Source organism: Pan paniscus, chromosome 12 (genome assembly GCF_029289425.2).
Source record: "Pan paniscus chromosome 12, NHGRI_mPanPan1-v2.0_pri, whole genome shotgun sequence".
Taxonomy (NCBI): Eukaryota; Metazoa; Chordata; class Mammalia; order Primates; family Hominidae; genus Pan; species Pan paniscus.
Window position 1 is genome coordinate 57,331,629 of NC_073261.2, and position 24,618 is coordinate 57,356,246.

The window sequence follows — 24,618 nt, forward strand, 5'->3', positions numbered from 1 at the left end:
AAAAAAGATTTTCTGCCCACTACAGAAATTACAATTGATTCTATTTATGTTTCGTATCCAAGCCTGCTAATGTGAATGGTGCCCAGAATGCCATGTTTTACAGATGCAATCTTGGAAGAGAGGGGAGGGGAGAGGCTGAGGGGATTTTACAAGAAACGGAGCCACAGACTGCCCTCTTGTTGTGCAGTGTAGGTCTTCCCTGGGTCACAAAAGCTCTATGGTACTCTGGGTTGCTTTATAATTAATAAATATGCAAAGCATAGGGCTGCATATCATGGGAAATATGACACATAGGGCAGTCTTTGGGATTGCACAACTTAGCATGTGACCAGGAGGAATGGCAGAGGCATGGAACAGATCCACATGCCAAGCAAGAGCTTCAAAAAATTGGTGCCACTGGAGTCCAAGGCAGGGAGAGCTCATGGAGGAGGAGAGAGCAGGGCAGGCTTTGTAGAGATGGGAAGACTGAAGGGTGCCTTTGGACAGGATTCAGATGGGGCGAAGGAAGGGAAGGAGGTTGCCTCCAGTGACCAACAAGCCTGATTTATGAGAAGAGCTGCTGCTGCTGAAATGTGCCTCCCCATCTGCTAGCCCTGGAAAAGGGATTAGTTCAATAAGGCAGACACTTTCCAGGACTTTGGGAATGTGACATGAATTCTGATCACAGGAAAACCCTTTGCAGTTCCTGTTGGGGTCTTGGAAGAGTAGCTGGGAGGCAAGCCTGGAAGACAGATTTCACCTTTTATCACAGCTTTGTTAGGGCCTGGGCCAGATTAGGGGGTTACATTGCTTCCCATGAGTGGAAGGGACAAATCAGCACAGGATCTGGTTTTCATAAATAAAATAAATTTATATATATACCATGGAATAGATTGATTCCTCGGTTCCGTTGATCTCACAGTTTCCCTGATAACAAGGATGGTCATGCCACAGCTTGCGAGAAATGCTTGCAAACATAGTTGTGTTTGCTCAATGCTTGTTGTTTATTGTTGATCAAACATGCAGAAAGCTCTATGTGCTGACTCACTCTCCTTAATAGGAAGCCTGATGTTGGCTTAAATATTTATTCTAGGGAAATTCTCCTAGATGGAGATGGCTTGGTGCCAGCAACTATGGGCTCTCCTTTTCCGACCGTGTCCTTGGTTTCAGGCACCACCCTCAATTGCACACCAAGTGGGGATAGCTGGGAGGAGGAGCTGGCATCGCGGTAACCAGGCCAAGTGTTGGGATTCAAAGCTGCTGACCCATTTCGGTGTTATCTGAACCCAGCTTTTATGCAGGTTCCTGTTTCACTGCCTGAAACACTTTTGAAAAGGCAAGCAAAGACCCAGGAGCCTTGCTGGACCTTTGCTTCATATTATTGCTCGAGGGCTGGTGCTAAATTCACCAGTTGTGGTCAGTGGAAATTCCCTGAAGAAGCCACAATATGAGAAGGCACAGGAATAGTTTCTTCCTTTACAGTGTTACTGGCTTCAAGGGCTACAATCTTCCAACCATCCAGACTTCTTCTTGTAATTTTATCACCATATTCTGCAGAAGCGAGTGGGAAAACTGTCATGGTGCTCAGAGGTAGAGTCCTGTGCAAGTGTGGAAGGGGAGATGTTCCTTTCAGCCTGTGTCAATTCTCCAGCTTCTCAGGACAATGGTACTTCATCTGTTGGGCAGTAATGATTTCTGGAGGTGGTCTCCACCCGGTAGTAAGAGGCAAAGTGCTCCCCTGCCCATCCACGGTGTATTCAGATCAGGCCACATGGATTCTGGTCTTGCCTCTGTCAAGCCAGTTCACGTTTTCAGTCCTCAGTGTCTTCCTCTCTGAAATGGAGCTACTTCCTGGCCTGCCTGCATTGTTTAGTAGAACACAGTGGGCATTCACATCGTGGGCATTAGAAAGACTTGAGTCTATTCGGGATCACTACTCACTGTGCTGTGTGGCCTTGGACAAGTTGGTGAATCTCTCTGAACTTTTAGTATCTACTTCAATAAAAGGGGTAATGATTTCTACATCAAATGGCACCTGTGAGGATTCAAGGAGATGATTATGTGAAATGATTTGCACAGTACCTGGCACATAGTAAGAACTCACTGAATGGTGGTTTTGATTATTTTTAGCTTCCTAAGAAAATAGAGGTAGGAAAAATCATGGGCTCTAGAGTCAAGGAAAAAGCAGGTTCTAACCCTGCTTTCCCCTTTAGGGCTGTGTGGTCTTGGGCAGGTTATCTGAGCTTCAGTTTCTTCATCTGTAACATTGGAATAGGAATATTTATTTTGCAGCATTGTTATGATTTTTAAATGAGATAATATTATATGGGAAAAAGGGATAATGTCTGGTTCCAAAGTAAGTTCTCTACAGCTGTTAATTTCCTTCTGCCCTTTTCCTATCCCTCTCAGTTAAGAAACTAAAATGGAAAACAAGTGGGAACGTTTTGAAAAAATCTGACACATAAGTACTTCCTCTTGAAGGAGAGAGGATTGAAGAACAGTGGAAAGATCAAAACATGAGCATCAGATTGAGGAAGCAGAGCATCTGGGGATTTGATGAATCCAAGCCCTGGGCAACTGGCTTCTGGTAATCCAGTGGTGATTTTCCATTTCCTCAGACATTCATAGCCAAATGTCATGGAAAGAGCAGAATCTTTGGAACCAGAGCTGAGTTCAAATTCCCCACTCCACCATTATAAGAGGGCAGACCTGAGGGCAGTTTCTCCAACCTTCTTGCACCTCAGTTTCCTCATCTATAAAATGGGGATAATAAATCCTTCTTCAGAGAGTGGTGGTCAAGTGCCTGGCAGAGGAGCTAATAGAACATGTTCAAGTCATAGTGGGTTTTCTTCTTCAAAGGCCGAAATGCTGTTGATTCTGAGTGCCATGATGTCTAGATTTCCTGAGTCTTGATTTCAAGCCTGATTGCTCTATTGTCAGACTCTGTATCTAGCTATAGTTTCCTGTTGTCCTTGGATTTAGCTTCTGCCTGCTTCTTCATTTCATCTTCTGCCATTCTTCACTTTAAGCATTGGTTTTTCATTCTCCTATGCACTGTCCTGGGCCGTGCTCTGCCAAGAACATTCTATCCATGCCTTTCCAATGGATGGCTCCATTATGTCCTTCAGTTCATCTCTTCAAAGGAACCTGGGTTCTTTGTCAACCCTTTTATTCTTGATCTCATGGCCATGTTATTTCTTTTATTCCTGTTATCACAATTTTAATTCCACATGATTATTTATTTACTTGTTTTTAATGTGTCTCTCCCACTGGATTGTAAGCTCTACCAGGACAGAGCCTCTACCTGCTTTAGTTATTACTGAATGGTCAGAGCCTGCCATAAAAGATTTTCAATAAGTATTTTATGTATGAATAAATACTAGCTCCTGCATATTAATTTAAGGTTTAAAAATATGGGCATTATGGGCAGAAAACTTTGTGAAGAATTTGAGCTTATCAGAAGCTGCTCTGCATCTTATTTTGGATAATTAAGCCCAGTCCTATTTTATTATGAGAAAACAACCAGCCACAAAACAACATTCATGGGAACAAGCTGGGATAGAGGCTTCAGATGGGGAGGGGGGAAATTGAGAGTTTTCTTTTCAGTATCCAAAAGGGGAAATGAATCTACTTCTTAAAAATAGTTAGCCAACTTTTGGGCCATAATTATTTCTGTCTGATTTGAGAAAGATGAGCTCGCTCTACTTGTCCCTGTTTCTCTGTCCAAGCAAACGAATGAACAACTGCCATAAACATGGGTTTCGAGTACTGGAAGGATCAAAACCACTAGCATAACTCACAGATAAAAGCTCACAGGAATGTTATCATTCAGCTAAAAGTTTGGAGACTAAAGTCTCAAATTAGTTTTCTTTCTATTTTGAATGATGGTTTTGCTAAAATCTCTTAAAGATCTTTGCAGTTCTTTCCATTTGGGGATGGAGGAAGTTTTACAAACATCTGGGCTCATGTTGAGCTTGGGTGAGTTGCTAAGGCTGATGTATTCAAGGACAACACTGATTTATGCATACAAAAAGAGTCCAGTCATCTATGTGGGAAACAACACTTAGAGTTAGGCACACGGCTCATAAGAACGTCTGAACAGATAAGAGTTGTCCCTTTTCAGAATCTAGCCATCTTAAGGCAGGACTATTGCCTCCTAATTGGCCTACAGTCTCTGGGTATCCCCAGTCTCCCTCCTATGTATGCAAGCACTGCCATCAGATTATTTTCTTAACTTGTTTCAGTAACTACACCCACTGCCTATAGGTTAGAGGCAAAACCCCTTCAAGGCTCATGTTAATCTGGTGTCAACCCAATGTCTAGGCTTATTTTCCATTACTCCTGACTCCTTTACCCAAACTGTCCCACTAGATAGATAGGTATTATTATTATTATTGACCCCTGAGTATGCTTTTCTGTCTTCCAGCCTCTAGGTTGAGGTCATAATATCTCTCCTTTGGTGGTACCCATCACCTTTCCCTGGTCTTTCAATGATTCAGGTCTGCCCTGCCTTCTCATGAGGACTCCTGCCCAGAATAATCCACCTCTGAGCTTCTTAAGGATCCATGATCGGCCCCCAGTCCTGCTATTAATCATGTTTTGCATCCCTTGGGTTGTTGTTTTACATGGTTATTGTAGTTCTTATTGCTTACACTGTCAAGTATGCCACAGTGACCCCAGAAATAATTTAGAGTAGGAGTCCTTCACCTGTGGACTGACAACTGGGTCTGATAATTCTCTATGCTATCAATAATTTCCACTTTCTGGTTAAGGTAGCTTGAGGAGGCATATATTCTTTGCAAACAAGCACTTCTTGAATAAAACAACTGTCATTGGAACATAATTAAGATAGAAATTCCCAACCTGAGGTGGGATGAATTTTTGCAATTCTGTATTCTTAAGGTCAGATATGTCAATGTTCTAAAAGCATACCTGTGGCACTTTAAAAAAAAAAAAAAAAGCAGATTTGAAATATATGGATCCCTTGGATCCATCTGAAACTCAATGCAATAGAATCTCTTGGGAATAGGTATGGCAAACGTAATTCTCAAGTGATTTTTATGCATATTTAGGGGATCAAGGGAAGCTGACATTAATATCCCTCATATGATAGGGAAGGGAAGTGGAAGAGGCAATAATTCATATGCCTTGAGTGCCTATTGTATGTCTGGAAAAATATTAGGAATTTTCACCAGTAATCCTTGTAATCCTCAAACAAGCCTATGATATAAGTCATCATCAGTCTCTGTTGCCAAACAAGAAATGTCCAAGGATCTCTAAGTGTTAAGTACATGGGCCAGTGAAACTCTGGGTTGCCGGGCTCTGAGCTTCTTACTTCCCACTCTGCATTCCACTCTGCTGGAGCTCCTAGCAAACCCTGAAGGGAGAGCAGCATGGAGGCACAGCCAAGCTGGAATTTTCCTGGGTTGGTCTGGGAGGGCTGGCAGATGCTGAGCCCTTGGCCGGTAACCCCTGGATCAAGACCCCCTTGACGTCTTAAGAGGAAAGTGATCCCCTGAGCTCTGAGTTTGCATCCTGGACCCCAAGTCTGTAGCCTGGTAAGCTTCCAATGAAGATCACAGATGCCTGCCTGATCACAAAACCTAACGGTGGAGGCTGCAGAGCATCTGAACATCATTGCAGGTGCAGCACACATACTGACCTGCTGGCTGAGGCTTTAAGACAGCAGCATCCAATATTCTATCTGGACCAAGGGCCTTGCCTGTGTGTGGGAGGTGGAGAATAGAGGTCCTGGAAGCCAGTGTCCTGTTTACCATTCAGGAAAAGATGTGAAGAAAATCACCTATGTGTGAAGGAGGACTGGTGACTGTGCAAACCCTGGACAACGCTGGAGCCCATGTATTTGGGGATTATAGGTCGAAAGCAGTGGGTCTCAACATTAAAATCACCTGGGGAGATTTAAAGAAACTCTTGAGGTCCAGGCTGCACCCCAGACCAGATGCCTAGGCAGCAGTGCTTTTTAAATCTCTGCAGATGACTTCAATGGACAGCCTGGTCTAAAGTGCATCCAATGGCCAAGTGATATAAGTTCAAGCCTACAAGTGCTCTGAAGGCAGCTTGCATTCAGTCACAGTGGGAAAGCTGAGGTGGTCAAGTGTAAACCACCAGCCACAGTCTGCCCAGTTAGGAGAACGGAAAGGGCCTCCTGAAGCTTGGCTCACTGCCAGAGCAGCACCCCTTTCAATTGTTAATTTTCCACTGCAGGGTACAATTGAGAAAAGACGTGTAAAAGGCAGAAGGGAGAGATGGGACGTGGCAGACACAAAGATATAGGAAGAAATGATGTTCTCTTAAGCAGAAAAACACCAGGCTTGGAGAGATGGAATTGGGGTATTAATAGCAGATCAGAGACGGAAGGTGCCTGAATGTCCAGTCTCAGAGGAAGAGCTCTACTTACTGAGTGGATGATGCCTTGCAGAGCCTGAAAGCCGTCATTCACAGGAAACACATGATCCTTACTGTCCGCAATCCGGGCCAGCTGAGAACACAGCAAATACACAAACCCATGGGGAGACTGTTAGGCTTGGATGTGGAAAATTTAGGAAAGCTGTTGGGGCTAAGGGGCTCTAGTTATATTCAGAACCCAGGGGAATATGAGGCCTTCACTGGGCTCAGGGGCTGCCCTGAAAAGCCATCAGTAATAACAAGCTCACCAGTGGCCTCTCTGGAGCAGGCCAAGGGTTGGCTCCAGCTTTTACATTTGTTTTAATACTTTTCTCCTTGGGAGCAGAGGTAAGAGTGCCCAGCTTGATGAACGCTTGGCCTGGGTTGATATGTTTATAAATTTGGGCACAGGCCATGGGCTCATTTTTCTCCCATTCACCCAAATTCCTGTTGGCAACTTTATCTGAATCAAGCAGATTCAAGTTCCCTTTCAGAGCAAATTTAAATTCAAGCTTTGGTGTTGGGTGAGGCCACCTTCACCTTTCACCCAAACTGCCCATTAAGGAAAGGGCCCTTGCAGTTGGTTTGGCTGCTCCTGCTTTATGTAGCAGGAAACTGAGGGCCAGAAGAAGCCGATGTAGGGCTTGTCTGCCCCCAGATCTCTGTGTGGTTCTGTGATTGCCACAGAGTCAGTGTCAGTTGTTGTGTATGGCTTCTAAAAAAAAATGTTTTATTGTTTTTACTGATTGCAAAAGTAATACTTACTCATTGTAAAAACTTAGGAAAATCCAGGAGAGTTAAAACAAAAAGAAAACAAACGTTACTCATAATCCTTCTCTCTGTTCATCTATCATCTATCTATCTTTATTAGCCATTTGATAGATACTGTTCATACTTTTTCTATGTGAACATGCAAATGTCTATTTTAGAAGTGAGCACATACTATTCTCACTGCTTTGTAATTTTGTTTTATTCACTTAATGATATATCATGAGCATTTTCCTATGCCATTAAAACAAAAAGAAACGAACTACATTGAGGAACATGTATTTAGATTGCCAGTAAGCTTTTACAACTTGCTTAGTATATGCACCTATACACACTTTTTTGCCCACTTGTCCAATTATTTCCATATTTTTGTGTTGAAAATGCATTGCGTTTTTCATGAGTGAAAAGGAACATTTGTTATTTGAATAAGAAAATCATACTTGTCAAATTAAATTTGGCCTGGGTGTGGTGGCTCATGCCTATAATCTCAACACTTTAGGAGGCCACGTTGGGAGGATCACTTGAGCCCAGGAGTTAGAGACCAGCCTGGGCAATACAGTGAGGCTTTATCTTTACAAAAAATTAAAAAAAAAAAATAGCCAAGTGTGGTGGTGTGCGTCTGTAGTCCCAGCTACTCAGGATGTGCACCTGTATACCGAGCTAATCAGGAGGCTGAGGCGGGAGGATCACTTAAGCCTGGGAGGCAGAGGCTGCAGTGGGCTGAGACAGCTCACTGTACCCCAGCCTGGGTGACAGAGTGAGACTCTGTCTCAAAACACAAACAAACAGAAAGAACCCATTTTCCAAGTTAATTCAGATATCTTTTGACATCCTGGCAATTTAATGTTTGCCAAGAAAGATGCTGCCTTGATTGTCTGTGTTGAAGACCTCAAGAGCATCAGCAAATGACTTCATATTCCTTACACAACCAGTAATTCCTTCCTGTTTAGCATTTCTAGAAAAATAACCTATTTCAGGGGCATTTATTCTGTTGATCTGCCCTCTGTACTGACTGAACATGTTCTTCATCATTCACAAGCTCAGTATGCTCCAAACCTGAGGAAATCCATGACCATACCTGTGTCTCATTGAAATCTTTCACACCAACACAGTAAACAATTGCACCAAGATCTCGAGACCTATTAGCCTGGGAAAAGGGAAGAAAGGACATTAGAAAGAGAAGCAGTGACAAATGAACTCCTCTTGGAGCTACCTGACTAACTTCAATGATGAGGTATTTAATGAGCACCTACCACGTGCCTGGTGCCATACTGGAGAAGGCAATCCCTGTCCCTAGGAAGCTCAGACTTCAGTGGACATCACATTCTAACATAACACATGGTGGACTTGAAAAGACACACTGAAGTAGAGTCTTGATGAAGGGCTTTGAAAGATGAGGGGAGGAAGGGAAAACTGCAGGCTAAGTTAAATATTCTGGGGAAATGATTACCTTTTCTATTCCTTTGATGGATTTTTACTGACATACGTTTCTTTTTAATGGGGGCGTGATATCACAAAAGAATGGGGCCTTTGGAACTTGATATAGTTGAGTTTGACCTCTGGCTTTACTCTGTATCGTGTTTTGGGGATTAAATGAGAACATTTACAGAGCTCCTCACACAAGGCTAGAACCATGTAGATACTCATAAACGTCAGCACGTTTTGTGAATAAAGCCCTTTTCATTCCTACAGAATAAAGTGGTTTAATGGTATGGAAATTGTGGTCCATATTTGAATAGGTAAATCCATGATCTCTACAATCAAGCATTGGGATGGCAACATAATGAATAATACCCAGATTTTGGCTTGATTTCAATATTTGATTTATTAAAGTTTCTGATAATCTGATTTCCAGATTCTCCTGTGTTTCAGAATGGAAAAAAAAATTGGAAATCCTTGGCACTTACAGTGGGTGCTTAATAACTGATAGCAAACATAGAGTGAGTGCTCAATATATGCATATTGATTTTGATTGTGTTATTTTTTCCCTTTCTTAGTACTCAAATCCATTTCTGTTTAACACTGAATTCTAGAAAGGACAAAAACATATGTCTTTTTTTCCTTCATGTTAGAAATTTCCCTGCTGCTTTTAGGATAAAATAAACTTTTAGACTCAGTGTAGCCCCAGCTTTATTTGCAACAACTCTGTGATTCTTCTCCTCCAGTTGTACTTTATATAGAATTGTCAAGAAGGGAAAAGTTCAATTTCTTTGTATCTTGAGCTTTATCTTTCTTTTTCAGAAGGTCTCCTTCTACTGGCACTCTGAATATTTTCCCAAGTTTGTATGTGCCATACCTAAAATTCCTTCCCACTAATCCCTATCTTAAGCCTCTGACACCCCATCATTTATTTTAGTTTCAATTCTTTCCTTATTAGGGTTTTTACTTTATTTGACTGTTATTTGGCACCCAATCAAGCCATCTTGCATTCCCATCACACAGTGAGTTTCTATTTTCAAATACAGAGATGTATTATTTTCCAAATGCTCAGGGAGTGTCTGTCATATTACCCTGTGTATTTCTTCATTAGAGTTACTTTTTGTACTAGTGGGAGGAGAGTTTACCTACATAATTTCTCTAAGTCCTCTACCAGTGTAGGCTTCAAAAGGCTGACCATTATTTCATGGTAAGACTCATGAGGGCAGCAGCTGTGTTTCACTCACCTCTGTGCCTCCAGTTTCTAGCAAATGGTCAAGTATATGCCAAGCTCTCAGTTAACACTGAATGAATAAATGAATGAATATATATTTTGTGTTTGTGGAAAGAGCTGAATTTAAAGTAAATAGTTGTTAAGAGCTTGAGGAAAGTGTGATGCTACCATTAACTCCTCTTCTACAGCTTGCATCTCTAGGATGTTGTTTCTTTCTACCCTGGGCCTGAATGACCCTTTGTCACTAATAAGGCTATGGTTTCAGTACATTTCTATGGTTAACTTGTTTCCTTTTATACTAATTATGCATATATAGCTCAAATGTGAAACTTGAAAGAAAAGAATTTCGTAAGCATAAACATTAGTTTTCAATTCATCAGCAAACTTCTTTTTCTAAGTCTATTTATACAAGGTAAAATCTTCATTGAGAGAATTTTTCCACTTGCCTTGAGGAATAATTTTTGAGAACACAAAGAAAAGGAAAAAAAGGAACTATTGAAAGAGAGATAACAATTTAACTTTGCTACCAACTGCTGTTTAACTTTGGTTCTTAGAGTGAAAATCTCAATGATTGATACATTCTGACAAGATTGGCTCTTACATATTTCAAGTAATTCTTTCCCTTCCTCCTGTTTTAGTAGAAAATATAAGGAAAAATTATATCAATGTTTATTTGTTTACAAGTGATATACAGTATTTAAAAACTGTTAGAGCAATATAATGCCATCAATAAAGGCAGGGTAGAATTTTTAATCCTTCAAAACCAAGTAATATGTAAAAATTTTGAAAGGGGAAAACATTTACCATGTGTAAGACATGAAAATTCACTTGTAGAACACGAATTATTATTATTATTTCTACTTATGAAACTCTATTTCATTCAGGGGATTTGCAAAGAACACCTATCACATGAATAGAGAGAGTGTGGCCCATTTTAGAAAGGAGAAGCCCCGTTCCACGTATATGTTTAGACACAGCCAGGCCGTCGCTTACCTCCCTCTCTGAATAGAAAAAGAGATCTTCATGGAGTTCTCCATCAGTCAAAGCAATGATGACGCTGGCTGTCCTGTACCCTGTTTAACACAATACAGACTGGCTCAGTCCACCTGCTCCACCCAAGGAAACACCCTCTCAGTCCCAGGATTCAACCTCTTACGAGTTCAACCACCCAAAGTCAATATTGTGAGAATCACCAACTTTTCTTTTGGGCCTGGAAGCAACTCCAGCATGAAGAAGGACCCCCCATGGGGACAGACTTTAGGGGGAATAGGTTTTGCTTTCTCATTTTTCAGCCTCATCTCGAAAAATGGCCAAACCTGATGAAATGGTCACTAAACCAACATTTGGGAGTAGCACCGGTGAATCAAGTGTGATTATTTTCTATTAGCAGACACGTAACTGTTGCCCAAGCTGTGAGCAAACTCCCACCTGGACTGTTCAGACGTCCTTGTCACCTGCTGTAATGGACCACATACACCACCCCTTGAAGATAGTTTGGTGAAAGTAATAGTCATCATGATTTACAAGTTGACTGGAAGAATTATAGCAGTTGGCAAAACCTACTAGAATTATTTCAGTGATTTTTAGGCTTCTCATATCAACATTCATGGTTGATTTACATTAGCAAGATTTGGTGTTGATATTGAGTCTGTTCTGTTTGTTGCAGTTTAGGATGAAACAAGAAATGGACACCTCTATAGGCCTGGGAGGAAAATCTCTACTGTAATATTGAATCTCTTTTTTAAGAGATTTGACTGAGATACAGAAATGCTACTCACAAAAGACACTGTAGTAATAATAGCTAAAATAATAAAAAATTTCTATGTGCTAGGCACTCTACTGAGTATATTTTATGCAGTTTTTTCATTTAAATATAGGAAAGTTTAAATCAAACTGGTATTTTGATCTTAATGTTATGTTCAGTCACAGTAATGAAGAGGCTTGGAGCTCAGAGAAGAACAAGAAAATTAAATTTTACATAAAAATCCAAGACTTTACTAACCTATGCAAGTATTTACTAATTTAATGAATTCAACATGCAAAACTCTTCATGGGAATTAGACTGTGGCCAAAATGGGATCTTAATTACTTTTATATAACTTTTCTTGGCATCAACAGGACAGTGGAATTTGACCCAATACATGCCACCTTTCTATGCATTCCTTGTTTGTGATGAAATGTGTGTCTAAGAATTACAGATAATATCATACATGTCTTTTGAAACATGAAATGACTGAAGCACTTTTTCAGCAACAAACACGGAAAAAGTTAAATAATTCATAATGGTAGTTCATACTATAGTCTTACCTTGTCTGTTTTCATAATAAATCTGCTCACTGGCCTGAAAAACATATGAAAGAGCCCTTAGACTTATAACCACTGTTTGTCACTCCAAAAACCATAGTGGATAATGGGCTCTGTTGTTGAATATGCAGCCAATTCAGTCTTGATTCCTTATGTAATTCACCCAGGCTTTGCTCAATTATCAGTGGCTGATATCCATGTAAAGTTACCTCTCATTTAAGTAGTATACAGTTATGTGCTGCATAGCAATGTTTTGGTCAAGGACAGACTACAAATATGACAGTGGTCCCCTAAGGTTATAATGGAGCTGAAAAATTCCAATCACCTGGTGACATGGTAGCTGTGGTAACACTGTAGTTCAATGCATTACCATTTCTATGTTTAGAAACAAATATCATTAGTGTTACAATTGCCTACAATGTATAGTACAGTAACATGCTGTATAGGTTTGTAGCCTAGGAGCAATAGGCTATACCATATAGCCTAGGTGTGTAATAGGCTATACCACCTAGGTTTGTGTAAGTACACACTATGATGTCACAATGACAAAATTGGCTAAAAAGGCATTTCGTTGAAATCCTTGTTGTTAAGTGATAGATGACTGTAGTTGTCAACATGGATTGATGTCTTATTCCTTATGGCCTAGTACTTGTTAAGTGACAGATGACTGTAGTTGTCAACATGGATTGATGTCTTATTCCTTATGGTCTTGTTTCCCTTAAAGCTGAAGTCCCTGAAATTCTGCCTCAATCACTGAAGCTGACATCCAACAAAGGACATTTTTGGAGTGGCAGGACTTGTGTGTGGCGTGAATTTGTGACTGCCAGCCAACCATTAGCTAACAAACCATTCATCAGGGTCAGGGAAGGAGGAAGGGAATCCATTTCTTTAGTTCTTTTGGCTAGAGTTATCAGTGTACAAGCTTATGGGAAGAAAATATACTCTCTTGCTATTGGGTGCTACACAGCCTTCTTAATATAAGTGCCTTATCTCATCAGTCACCCCATGTTGATATTTCAATATCACGCTTTATATTTGGATTTCAAACTGTTTTAAAATTACCCTTTCAAATCCTTCATGCATGTAAGTGTCTCCTCCTGGCAGAACTTTCTGGAGTTCTTCTAGGCCTTGACGGATTTGTTCTCTGAAATCCAAAGACACTCTGTTAGTCTTATTTGAGTATTTTTTACTTTGCTGTTGTAGTCATATGTACTAGTCTTCTTCTTACCTCTGTGGATACTGCTGTCTAGTCCCAGTAATTCCCTAAAAGCCTATCAAAGGGAAGGCCTTTATATTATCCATTCAGGGTCAACCATAGCACAGGATGAGTGAGATTTCAAGGATTAAGGGGAAAGACTCTTCTGCAGGAATCTCCATCTGCTTGTAAACACTTTCCTTTCCCTTAACATAGACAATGTTTTCCTTCTACATTGGAAATGAGTCTCTAAATGCTGCTCCTGATGGGACACACAGCAACTTAGGCAACAATACAAATGGCTCATGTGAGCCAGATAAGAGGTGAGAACCAAGAACCCAGGGAAAGGCCACCACAAGGACGCAGGTGGAAGAGGGTGGCATCCACAGCAAACTGCCACCGCACGGGTGTGCCAAAGGAAACGGAAAATAAAAACCCAAGGAATCTCCGCTTTCCAGGACAGCCAAGAGTGTTTTCTGTGGGCCGGTGCCTGTGTTTTCTTACTCTGATTGTTCAAGGTGACAGTGTGGGCAGGAAGAGTCCAAATGGCAGTGGGAAATATAAATGACTTGGGGGCCAAATGGAATCTTTGTGGACCATTCTCTCTGGGACGTAAGAAGTCTACATTCATGTTTCTGTCTTTTAAATAGCTCCATATTGTGCCAAAAAGGGCAGTAAAGTAAAATTTCTGACTCACATACCTTATTCATAAACTGTAACCCTATGAAGGGTTTGAAATTTTGCCTTCCTCCTGCTGGGGTCTTTTTAGTGGTACAGGGTGGAGATGCTCTATTTAAATTGGGAAGAGAAACTCTTTTGAATAGCAAAAAATCTAACATTTATTGAGCATCCGCTATATACAAGGTAGTGACCAAAGATTTCTGATTTCATCCTCATAATAACCACTGAAAGTGAGTATTACTGTTCTTACATTACAGGTAAGAAAACTTGGGCTCAGAGAGGTTAAGTAGGAGAGTGGAGACTTGAAGTCAAATCTACCTGACTCAAAAAAGGCGTTCTCCTCTGCAAAGCAGCCTCTAGCATGGAATAATGCTAGAGAAGTGGGAACCTTGCATCAGTGAAAGGCAATGGCAGTTCCTAACACTGTCTGGGAACCTATGGCTCTGATAACTTATGGTGCCAGGCTCTGTCTAAATACATGAAATACAATCGATCCACTTAAGCCTTATGACAGCTCTTTGCAGTAGTACTATTGTTACCGCCATTTCACAGATAAGAAAACTGAGTCACAGAGAGGTTACAGGACTTACCCAAGGCCACTCTTACCTAAGACAGAGGTGGGATTTAATCCCAGAGGCCCTGTTCTTAATCAGTATGATAAATACTCTCTTTTTCTCTCATATTTATCCTGGCATTGCTTGGAGGGGGAATTCTAAAGAAAATAGTAATCTTTTGTTAAAACTGATATGATTGGGAGACCGTGGGTGAGGGTGGCTTGCCAGACTGCTGGAGATTTTAAAAGACAAACTGAAAAGGGGTTTGCCTGTACCTGTCCCTGGGCTGCTGGTGCTTCATAGGTGGAATATTTAATACCAAGTAACTCAGACTTTGGAAACTGACTATTCTCTTTTCAATACCCGTGTATCAGATCACATGCCCAGCCGCCCAAGTCAGAAACTGGAAGCCCTCCTTGATCCACTAACTTGACTTTCCTTCCTCTCACCATCATCACATTCTGTTAGTTCTACTTCAAACATATCTTGAAATGGACTACTTCTCTATCTCTTCAGCCAACACCACTGTCCCAGCCACCATCATCTCTTGCTTAGCCACTGGGGTAGTCACCTGCTATCTTTTGAATGGCCTCTTGCCCCCTTTTCCATTCTTTCTCCATAAGGCTGCAAGAATGTCCTTAAAGTACAGATGAAATCATGGCATTCACTCTGGCTCAAAGCCCTTCAACACCAACCCATTACACTCTGGGATTACATCCCAAATCCTTTTCATGACCTTCCAGTGCCTATGTAGATGGCTCTTGCCTCCCTGTCCAGCCTCATCTCACATCATTCTGCCCCCACTCTCTTGCCTTCAGCCATACTGGTCTTCCCAAGCCCCTTTCTCCAATAGGCACTTCACGTCGGCAATCACTGCCGCCTGGGAACACTATTTGACCAGCTCTTCATGGGGCTAATTCTTATCCAGCCTTCAGTCCCAAGTTAAATGCCACTTACTCAGAGTAGTCTTACTTGACCTTCCTAATCTGAATTGTCTTCCTCTATTAGACTTTTTCCTGGTACCCCACAATTTTGCTTTATAGCACTTAAGATATTTTATAACTAATAACATTTCATTATGCAATTATTTGTTTAGGTTTTGTTTGTTTCAGTTCTAGACTTTAAATTCCTTGAGGACTGGGCCATGGCTGTTTTGGTCCCCATTATATCTTCTGTGCCTACTACAGTGCCTGGAACATAATAGACTTTCAACAAATACTTACTGAAGGGGTGAGTGGAGGGAATGGATGTCTCCACTGTTACTCATTCTGGGAAGAAACCATTTTGGGGCAGGGATGAGCTTCCCTTGGCCATATGGAAGGAGGCCAAGCAGGACCTGATCTGGACATTAGCCAGATCTGGTCATTGACAAGTCTGGGCCCATGTGGTGGTTAAAAATCATTCTCTAGGTTGTATTTCTTATATTACCTCTAATATTCCAATAAATCCCATCAAAAGGCATACTTTAATTTCAAACTCTGTTGTTTGGTAATGAGAAAGGGCATATATCCTGGAGGATAAAGATGAGGGCAGTGTTCCCCACCAAGGCCATGCTGGGGGCAGTGCATGGCACCAGCAATCCCCAGGCAGGGGGCAGCTCTGCCCTGTGAGTTGCCAGTTTCATGAGGGTCCGAGCAGCAGAGCTAGTGGCAAGGGGACATGACGGGGAGGCTGGGATAGGAAAATTGGGGTCTGTTTGTGAGCACACAGAGGTGGCACCATGGAACCCCTCATAATAGCTGGGGGGCACTATGGGGCAGAGGGATAATTTCTGACAGGTGGGAGAAGCTTGAGCATTAAAAGTAAATATGATCTAATTCTTTGGTCACAGACTAGTGAAGTCTGGGACATTTGGGTAACATTAAAAGTGGAATATTGTGTTAAGACTTGAGATTTAAAAAGAGAGCAAAAAAAAAAAAAAGGCATCTTGGGGGTGTGGAAATATTTGCTTGGCTTCACTGTATTTTTTCCCTGCCAAATAAAGTCTGGGAACTGGGGTATTTTCTCTAAGCCCTTTCTTTACAAGTTATTTCTTGACTTTTTTTTTTTTTTGTACCAGAACAATCAAAGGCTGTTTTGGAAAATGTCCTTATCCTTGATGCTTTGTATCTGGCAAGATATGAACTCACTAGTTGCGAGTGGTGATCACAACCTCCCCATTATACCACCCTTGCTGCTCAAAAGATCAAATAACACATGGCCCCATCTCCCTACTCTCTGCCCTTCTTGAAGGACCCACAACATCTAAGCAAACAAAATGGATGGTTTCATAGGAATTGTGGGTGTGTTTTAGTTCTGGGACAACAGCACTATTAATAAGGGTCTATTCTTATTTTCTCTTGGAAACTGAAGGAGATTGGGAGAAAGATCTTTTAGGGGATGATAAGAACCTCTCTGAGGACTTGGTTATTTCAAGTGAAATGTTGTCTTCCTGGGAAATGAAAGAGGCAGGGAATCCTATGAAGAGAGGCTGCTATTACAGAGCCCCTGTTTTCCTTGGTGGTTTCACATGTCTGCCAGTGTTCCTACTTAGAAGCTAAGGGTTTTAGGCCACTTGTTTTGTGTTCCTTTTGCAACTCCCACTACACTTAATGATTGGCCTCAAGCAGGTGATTGTCAAATGAATGATTCCAGTTTGGGTGCATTCACCCATCATTCATTAATGGCCACTGCTATTTGTTGAGCATACACCATGCACCCAGCACTCTGCTGGTTTGTAGGGGTAGAAGGTGGGGAGAATCAGTCACAATGTCTTCTGGGCTTTCTGTTGTTCTAGGAATTGCTCTACTCTTCATGATTACTTTCTGGGATTCTGGTTGTGTTATGACAGTTTGATAACATTGCTGATGAAAACATTAAAAGATGAACACGTAAGAAAAAAATTAAATTAAAAAAAATAGCTGGGCATGGTGGTGTATGCCTGTAATCCCATCTACTAGGGAGGATGAGGCAGGAGAATCGCTTAAACCCAGGAGGCAGAGGTTGAGTGAGCCAAGATCATGCCATTGCACCCCAGCTTGGGCAACAAGAGCAAAACTCCGTCTCTAAAAAAATAAATAAAAGAAAGAAAAAAAAAAAAAGATGGACACACATAGAATGTCAAGAAGTGCTTCAACAAGCCTTTATCCCAAGTATTCTACTGAGGTTTCCACTGCAAAATCTCCCTTAGGATTCTGCAATGGCTATCATATTTTGGTTCTATAAAAACAGCCTCCATCACCATCCAAAAATAACCCAATATCAGCTCTGCATTGTCAACTTCCTAGTCTTCTTGTAAAAGAGCTTTATCATCTCTGGTACTCTTCCTTCTTCTTCTTTATTCTGAATTTGTTTTTGTGGATCTAGTTTACACCTGGTATCATTTTCCTTCTGTGGAATTGGACTCTTCTCAAATGCTTTGCAGTTGTTGCCTTTGGTTCTCAACTTATACAGTAAACACCTATCACTATTTATTACCACTAATGCCACTCCTGGAACATTCCCAGATGGCCTTATGGCTCCAATTGTTGACTATAAGAAAACAGTGTAGTGAACAGAAGAACACAGATTAATTAAAGACATTTTGCTGTTATTTTAGGAGTTATGAAGTTCTACAACCAATTGTAATAATTTGTTTACAATGTATATAAAACATAGTCTCTTTGGGACTTTTACCTAAGCATAGGCCAAAATGATTAATATAATATCAAGATGCATGCTGAACCAAAGCTCCTCTTGTGTACTTTTTAGTGAAATACAATTTATACACAGTAACACGCCCAGATATTTGTTCATTTCCCTTATAATTGTTGAATATATTTCTATAAAATTGTTTATAATATTCCTTTATTATATTTTAACATTTGTAGGATCTATAGTAATATTCCCTTTCCTGATATTATCTGTAAGTCATATTTTCTCTCCTTTTAGAAAAATCACTTTTTTTTTTTTTTTTTTTTTTGAGATGGAGTCTTGCTCTGTCACCCAGGCTGGAGTGCAGTGGCACAATCTCAGCTCACTGCAACCTCTGCCTCCCAGGTTCACGTAGTTCTCCTGCCTCAGCCTCCTGAGTAGCTGGGACTACAGGTGCGTGCCACCACACCTGGCTAATTTTTTGTATTTTTAGTAGAGATGGGCTTTCACCATGTTAGCCAGGATGGTCTCGATCTCCTGACCTCGTGATCCGCCCGCCTCGGCCTCCCAAAGTGCTGGGATTACAGGCGTGAGCCACTGCTCCCAGCCCAGAAAAACCACTCTTACCAGTGGTTTATCAATTTATTCTTTTAAAATACTCAACTTTGAGCTTTGTGATTTTCTGTATTATTTGTCTTCTTCTATTATATGTCTATTTTCAATTTTATTGATTCACTTGTTATTATTTTCCTTTCCCTACTTATTTTGAGCTTAATAAGTTCTTTTTACTTTTTCATTGCTTTTAAATCATTTAAACTTTTCTTCTTTTCTAAGAAAAACACTTAAAGCTATACATTTACCCTAGGCACGTGACTTTAGCTGCATCCCACAAATGTTGATATGCTGGGTTTTCGTTCTTTGTTGGATACATTTTCTAATTTCCCTTGTGATTTTTCTTTAACCCATGGATTGTCTTTGACACACAGACTTTCTTCAATAACTTTTTATCTCTAGTAAATACTTTTTATGTTGAAGTCAGCTTTGTCTAATATCCGTTCTAACTTTTTATGATTGATGCTTGCACAGTATATCTTTTTCCATTCTTTCACTTTTAATCTATCACCATATTTATATTTAAAGTGTCTCTTGTAAACCATATATAATTGTATGTGGTGGACTGTTATACTAATGTCCCCAAAGATCACTCCTCCCACTGTATGGTCCCTGTATGGTCCCCTCCCATACTGGCTGTGCATGTGGCCACGTAACTTGCTTTAGCCCACAGGACATCTGTAAATATGACAAAAACTAAGGCTCCATTAGCACAAGAATATTGGAGTTTGTTTTGTTGGACTGTTGCAGCCACTGTGAGGGAAAACCTGGTCTTTTCAACTACTTGAGAAGGAAGGACCATATTGAGAGAGAGATCTTCAGCTGTTCCAGAAGCATTGTATTTCCCAGCTGAGCCTAATCCCCAGCTGAATCCTATATATAAGCTGCATAAATAAGTCCAGGTGAAATCAGCATAAGAAATTATTGTGTCAAGCTATAATATTTGGGGTATATTTTATGCAGTAATAAATCAATGATATGCTGGATCTTGCTTCTTTAGCCAGTGTGACATTCTCTGCCTTTTATCTGGAATCATTAGTTCATTTTATATTTAATGTAAGTCTTTGAGTGGTTGGGTTTGAGTCTACCATCTTGCTATCTTGCTATTTGCTTTCTAATGGTCACTTCTGTTCTTTGTTTCTTTCTCCTTTCCTATATTCTTTTGCATTGATCATGTACTTTTTGGTATTTCATCTAGTATCATCTATTAGCTTTTAAAAACATAAAGCTGTATGTCTTGTCTTTTTTAGAGCAGTTGCTCTACGAATTATAATATGCATCCTTATTTCATCACAAGCTACTATAAGTCAATATTATGCTACTTCTCACATAATAGAAAAACCTTTTAATATTATATTTCCATATAGTTCCCTCTTATCCTTTGTGTTATTATTGTCATACATTTTATTTCTCTGTTTGTAACAAATCCCAAAATAGTGTTATTTCTTAGTCAATTGTCTTTTTACAAAATTATGAAAAGATAAAAAATAACCTTTTATATTTACCTAAATATTTATCATTTCTGGTACTCTTCCTTCTTCTTCTTTATTTTTAATTTGTTTTTGTGGATCTAGTTTATACCTGGTATCATTTTCCTTCACCCTAAAGAATTCCTTTAGCATTTTTTTTTCATAGTGCAGATTTGCTGCTGATGATTCTCTTAGGCATTTTCCCCCTTCTGAAAATGTCTAATTCTGCCTTAAATATTTTAACTGGATATAGAATTCTAAGTTGATTTTTTTCTTTTATCTCTTTAAAGATATTGGACCTTCATTCTCTGGATTGCATTTTTTTTTCCTAATAAAAAGTAAGTTTTTTTTTAATGTTGCTTCTCTTTAATATATCTTTCCTGCCTTCCCTCTGGCCGCTTTTTAGATTTTTCAGAAATTTGACTATGATGCACTTAGGTGATGCTTTCTTTGCATTTGTCCTGCTTGAGGTTCTTTGAGCTTCTTGGATCTGTGTGTGGATCACGTTTGGTATTCCAATTACACAAATACATGTTATCAAGTAGTATACATCACTTGATATTCTCCCATAAGTCACAGGACTGGTTCATTTTCTCCCTCTAGCCCTCAAACTTTTCCCTTTCTGTCTTTCAGTTTGGATAATTTCTATTCACTTGTTTTTAAACTTATTAATCCCTTTTCTGTGGTGTTCAATCTGGTTTTAAACCTATCTGATAATTTTTTTATTTCAAATAATGTATCTTTCAGTTCCACAGTTTTCACTTGGTTCTTTCTTTGAGTTTTCTTTTTTTAATTTCTGATCACCCATATCTTCCCCCCCATTATATTCACCTTTTCCTGTAAATTATTTAACCTATTTATAATAGTTGCTTAAAAGTCCCTGTCCATTAATTCAAATAACTGAGTCATCTGTGGTTTGTTTCTATTAACTATGTTTTTCTTTATTGTGAGTAATATTCCTCTGCTTCTTCCCATTTTTCATAACAGTTTACATTTCAGTCACTGAGTATAAAAAAAGCAGTGGAGACTTCGGTATAATATTGATTTGTGTTGTTTACTCACTGCAGAGCATAAGGCTTTTATTCTTTGTGAGCTAGGGTGAGGGGCTGATCATTAGATTCCTCCTTGAGTCAGGGTGAGCTTGGGCTGGGCTGCACCTTTTGTTAGATTCATGTTCCCTGTTATTAGGCCAACTCCTGGACTTTTGCCCTGCCCTGCCTTTGTGATCTTCTCAGTATTTGAATTGGTAGATGGCTAGGTGCAGCTTCAGATATTTTTGCTTGACCTTTGTATTTCACTCTGGTAGGACTCCAGAATCCAAGCACAATGAGAATCCACCTAATTATGTGATTTATCTCTACTCTGCAGGCAATTCCTCCACTGCTGCTTTCTTTGAAAAATGCAGAAATGTGGGTGAGGGGGGATAACTTAGGCTGAGACATTTCTTTTTCATTTCAGATTCTAAAGCCTCCTTCTGGCACACATGTTTATGTAAGACTCAGCTGACTTTTCCTTATCCCTGCAGAGTGTCTGTCTATGGCAGACCCACTCCTCCAATTACCCAAACCTAGACCACGCATCCACCTTTAAGTATGGAAGCTTCTGCAGAAGATTCTCTGCTTAGCTATTATATAAAGGGTTTGTTTCTCTCTAATTCAGTTAATCAGTGCTTCCTGAATCTCTACTAGCCTCATGGAAACATATGAATTTTATTTTGTCTGGGCTTTTCTGGTTGACCATGGAAATGAAGGCTTTTCACATCTCTGAATATCATAAACAGAAGCAGACATACTTTACAGTTCTTTTCTAAATGTTTGTGACTACACATTTGTCTCAAATCAGAAAGAAAAATACTAGATGCTGATTACCAGCATACAAATACACTCTAGTATCTCTTATCTTAAAAAATTTTTTTAAAGTCCTCTTTGATCCCACATCTCCCTCTAGCTACTGACCTATTTATTCACATCTCTCTATATGACACAGCTTCTTGAAACTTGTCTCCTCACTCCTTGTCTTTTCTGGTGGAGTCCTTCTTCAAATGTTTAGTGGTCTTTGGCTGTCTGTCCATATCAAATGAATGAGACTAAAAGCCTTGCTGGAAGCTCTGCATGCATGGTGGGCATGCCAATTGATGAATGACCAGCTTTTTTTTTTTTTAGCAGTTTTTTTGTTGTTGTTGAAGACTCTCAAATATCATTTTATGTGTATGTATTTTTCCCTCTAAGACATTTATTTCTACAGAGAAGTAGTTTTCAAACTCTTTTCTTAGATTTTAAGTCTGAAATTGGACAAGGAAGAAGGCTGGAAGTAGCAACATTTGTTTTGCAGATGTCTCTATAATTTCTCTGTGCCTGGTGTCCCTGACTATGAAACCATTCTTGTGCAATTTTGTCAGAAAATATGCTTCTCCTCTCTGGTGGAGGTAAAGAAGGGGTAATTTTCAAACTCTAGTGGGAAGGAGGGATGGTTCTGAAGGTTGAAGAGCTTTTAAACAATCAATATTCCAGTTTTCACTCTCTAACCCTTCCTTGCCTTTTGCAATATCCAGGTTTTGAGCTTTCTAGGATTCTACAAGGCTACATAGTTTGTTCATCTTCAGTATTTCCTTCCACAGGATTATATTTGACTTTTCTCCACAGTGCCATATCATTTGCCACTCTTTCTTCCCTTCTATTCTTATATGTGGTGTTTTTATGGTTTAAATATTTCTCAGTTTCCTCAAAGATGGTCTTTGTGCTTTTGTTTCAAGTTTTCCTGGTTTGGGGTTGGTTTTTTGAAAGAAAGGGGAAAACATTTTAACTTATTAAAATATTTTTATTTATTTTAATTTAAAAATCTCATTTTAAAGTCGGAAGTCCTCATTTTTTAACCCACTCTGCTCTGACTTTTGTCTCCACAACTCTGCCTCTGCTGAAACTGCTTCTAGCAAGGCCCGCTACGTTACCAATCCAATGGTCACCTCTCTGGCTTCATGTTCCTCAACCTCTTTCAGCATAAGACACAGTTGATGTCCTTCATTTAAGCAATGCTCTCTTCTCTGAAAGATTTGAGAGTAGATTTGTGTTTTATGGCATGATTTCCATTACACCATACTCTCTCCTTCTACCTTACCACCTGTTCTTTCTCACATTTCTATGTAAGTTGTTCCATCTCATCTAGAACTCTAAAGATTGGAGTTCCAGCTCCAGAACTCAGTAAGATCACCCATCCTCACATCAGCACTGTTTTACAAGGTCACCTCATTCTTTCATGACTTCAGAGCCAAACTCCATCAAAGAAGCATGAGCTTTGGAGGAAGACAGACTCGGGATGGAAATCTGATTCTACCATGTGCTAGGTATGTCAGCTAACCTCCCTGAACTTTAGCTTTCTCAAAGTAAAACAAAGGTGTGGAATGCTAAGACCTACCAGATTTCTTCCAGCTTAGAATATTGCATCTGATTTGAACTGGGAACAAAAGAGCAAGCAGAAATAGAACCTGGGTATCTTCTGGGAACTGGAGAGGCCACACTTGGCAGACAGGAATAGTCCATGATGTAACACAGGATCCAGTGCAGAGCCAGAAGTGAAGCTGACAAAGAGGAGCCCATCAAAGAATTTTTAAAGGTTGCAGCATAAGCTGGCATAAAAGACAAGAGGGATGGTTTAATCACAGGACAAGATGAATTTGTCCAAACTCTTCTTTATACAACTCTATTTTCATTGGTCACACATTTGTGCAGTAATTTCACCATGTGGTTTTCTATGGCACCATCTGGCTTTTGAAATAAATGCTGTTAGACCTTCACATACCTTAAGACTTAGCAATTTAACTCCTGGTTATCCACAGGCATACTTTGGATATATTGTGGGTTCTGTCCCAGACCACCAAAATAAAGTGAATATTGAAACATTGAAGTAAAGTGACTCTCACAACATTTTTGGCCTCCCAGTGCATATAAAAGTTATGCTATACTATATTGTAGTCTATTAAGCATGTAATAGTAGTATGTCTTTAAAAAGTACATACTTCAAATTAGCCGGGCATAGTGGCAGGTGCCTGTAATCCCAGCTACTCAGGACGCTGAGACAGGAGAATCACTTGAAACAGGGAGACGGAGGTTGCAGTGAGCCAAGATCGTGCCATTGCACTCCAGCCTGGGCAACAAGAGCAAAACTCGGTCTCAAAAAAAAAAAAAAAAAAAAAAAGTACACACTTCGATGAAAAATACTTGATTGCTAAAGATTGCTAATGATCATCTGAGCCTTCAGTGAATCATAATCTTTTGCTGGTGGAGGGTTCTGTCTCGATACTGACGGCTGCTGACTGATCAGAGTGATGGTTGCTGAAGGTGGGGTGGCTGTGGCAATTTTTAAAAATAAGACAACAATGAAGTTTGACCCATC

General features: G+C 40.0%; 1 protein-coding gene across 7 annotated transcripts in view; it reads right to left on the reverse strand.

The window, feature by feature from the left end:
- Positions 1–24,618, reverse strand: part of ANTXR1 (ANTXR cell adhesion molecule 1) — a 236,575-nt gene that overhangs the window by 165,626 nt on the left and 46,331 nt on the right. For all 7 annotated transcript variants that reach the window (XM_003830925.6, XM_008956339.6, XM_008956338.5 and 4 more), the window contains exons 4-8: positions 13,169–13,250; positions 12,110–12,143; positions 10,796–10,875; positions 8,231–8,299; positions 6,398–6,478 (exon numbers count right to left, since the gene is read on the reverse strand). In XM_003830925.6, the coding sequence (XP_003830973.1) occupies positions 6,398–6,478; positions 8,231–8,299; positions 10,796–10,875; positions 12,110–12,143; positions 13,169–13,250 (346 nt within the window). The remainder of the gene's footprint in view (positions 1–6,397; positions 6,479–8,230; positions 8,300–10,795; positions 10,876–12,109; positions 12,144–13,168; positions 13,251–24,618) is intronic.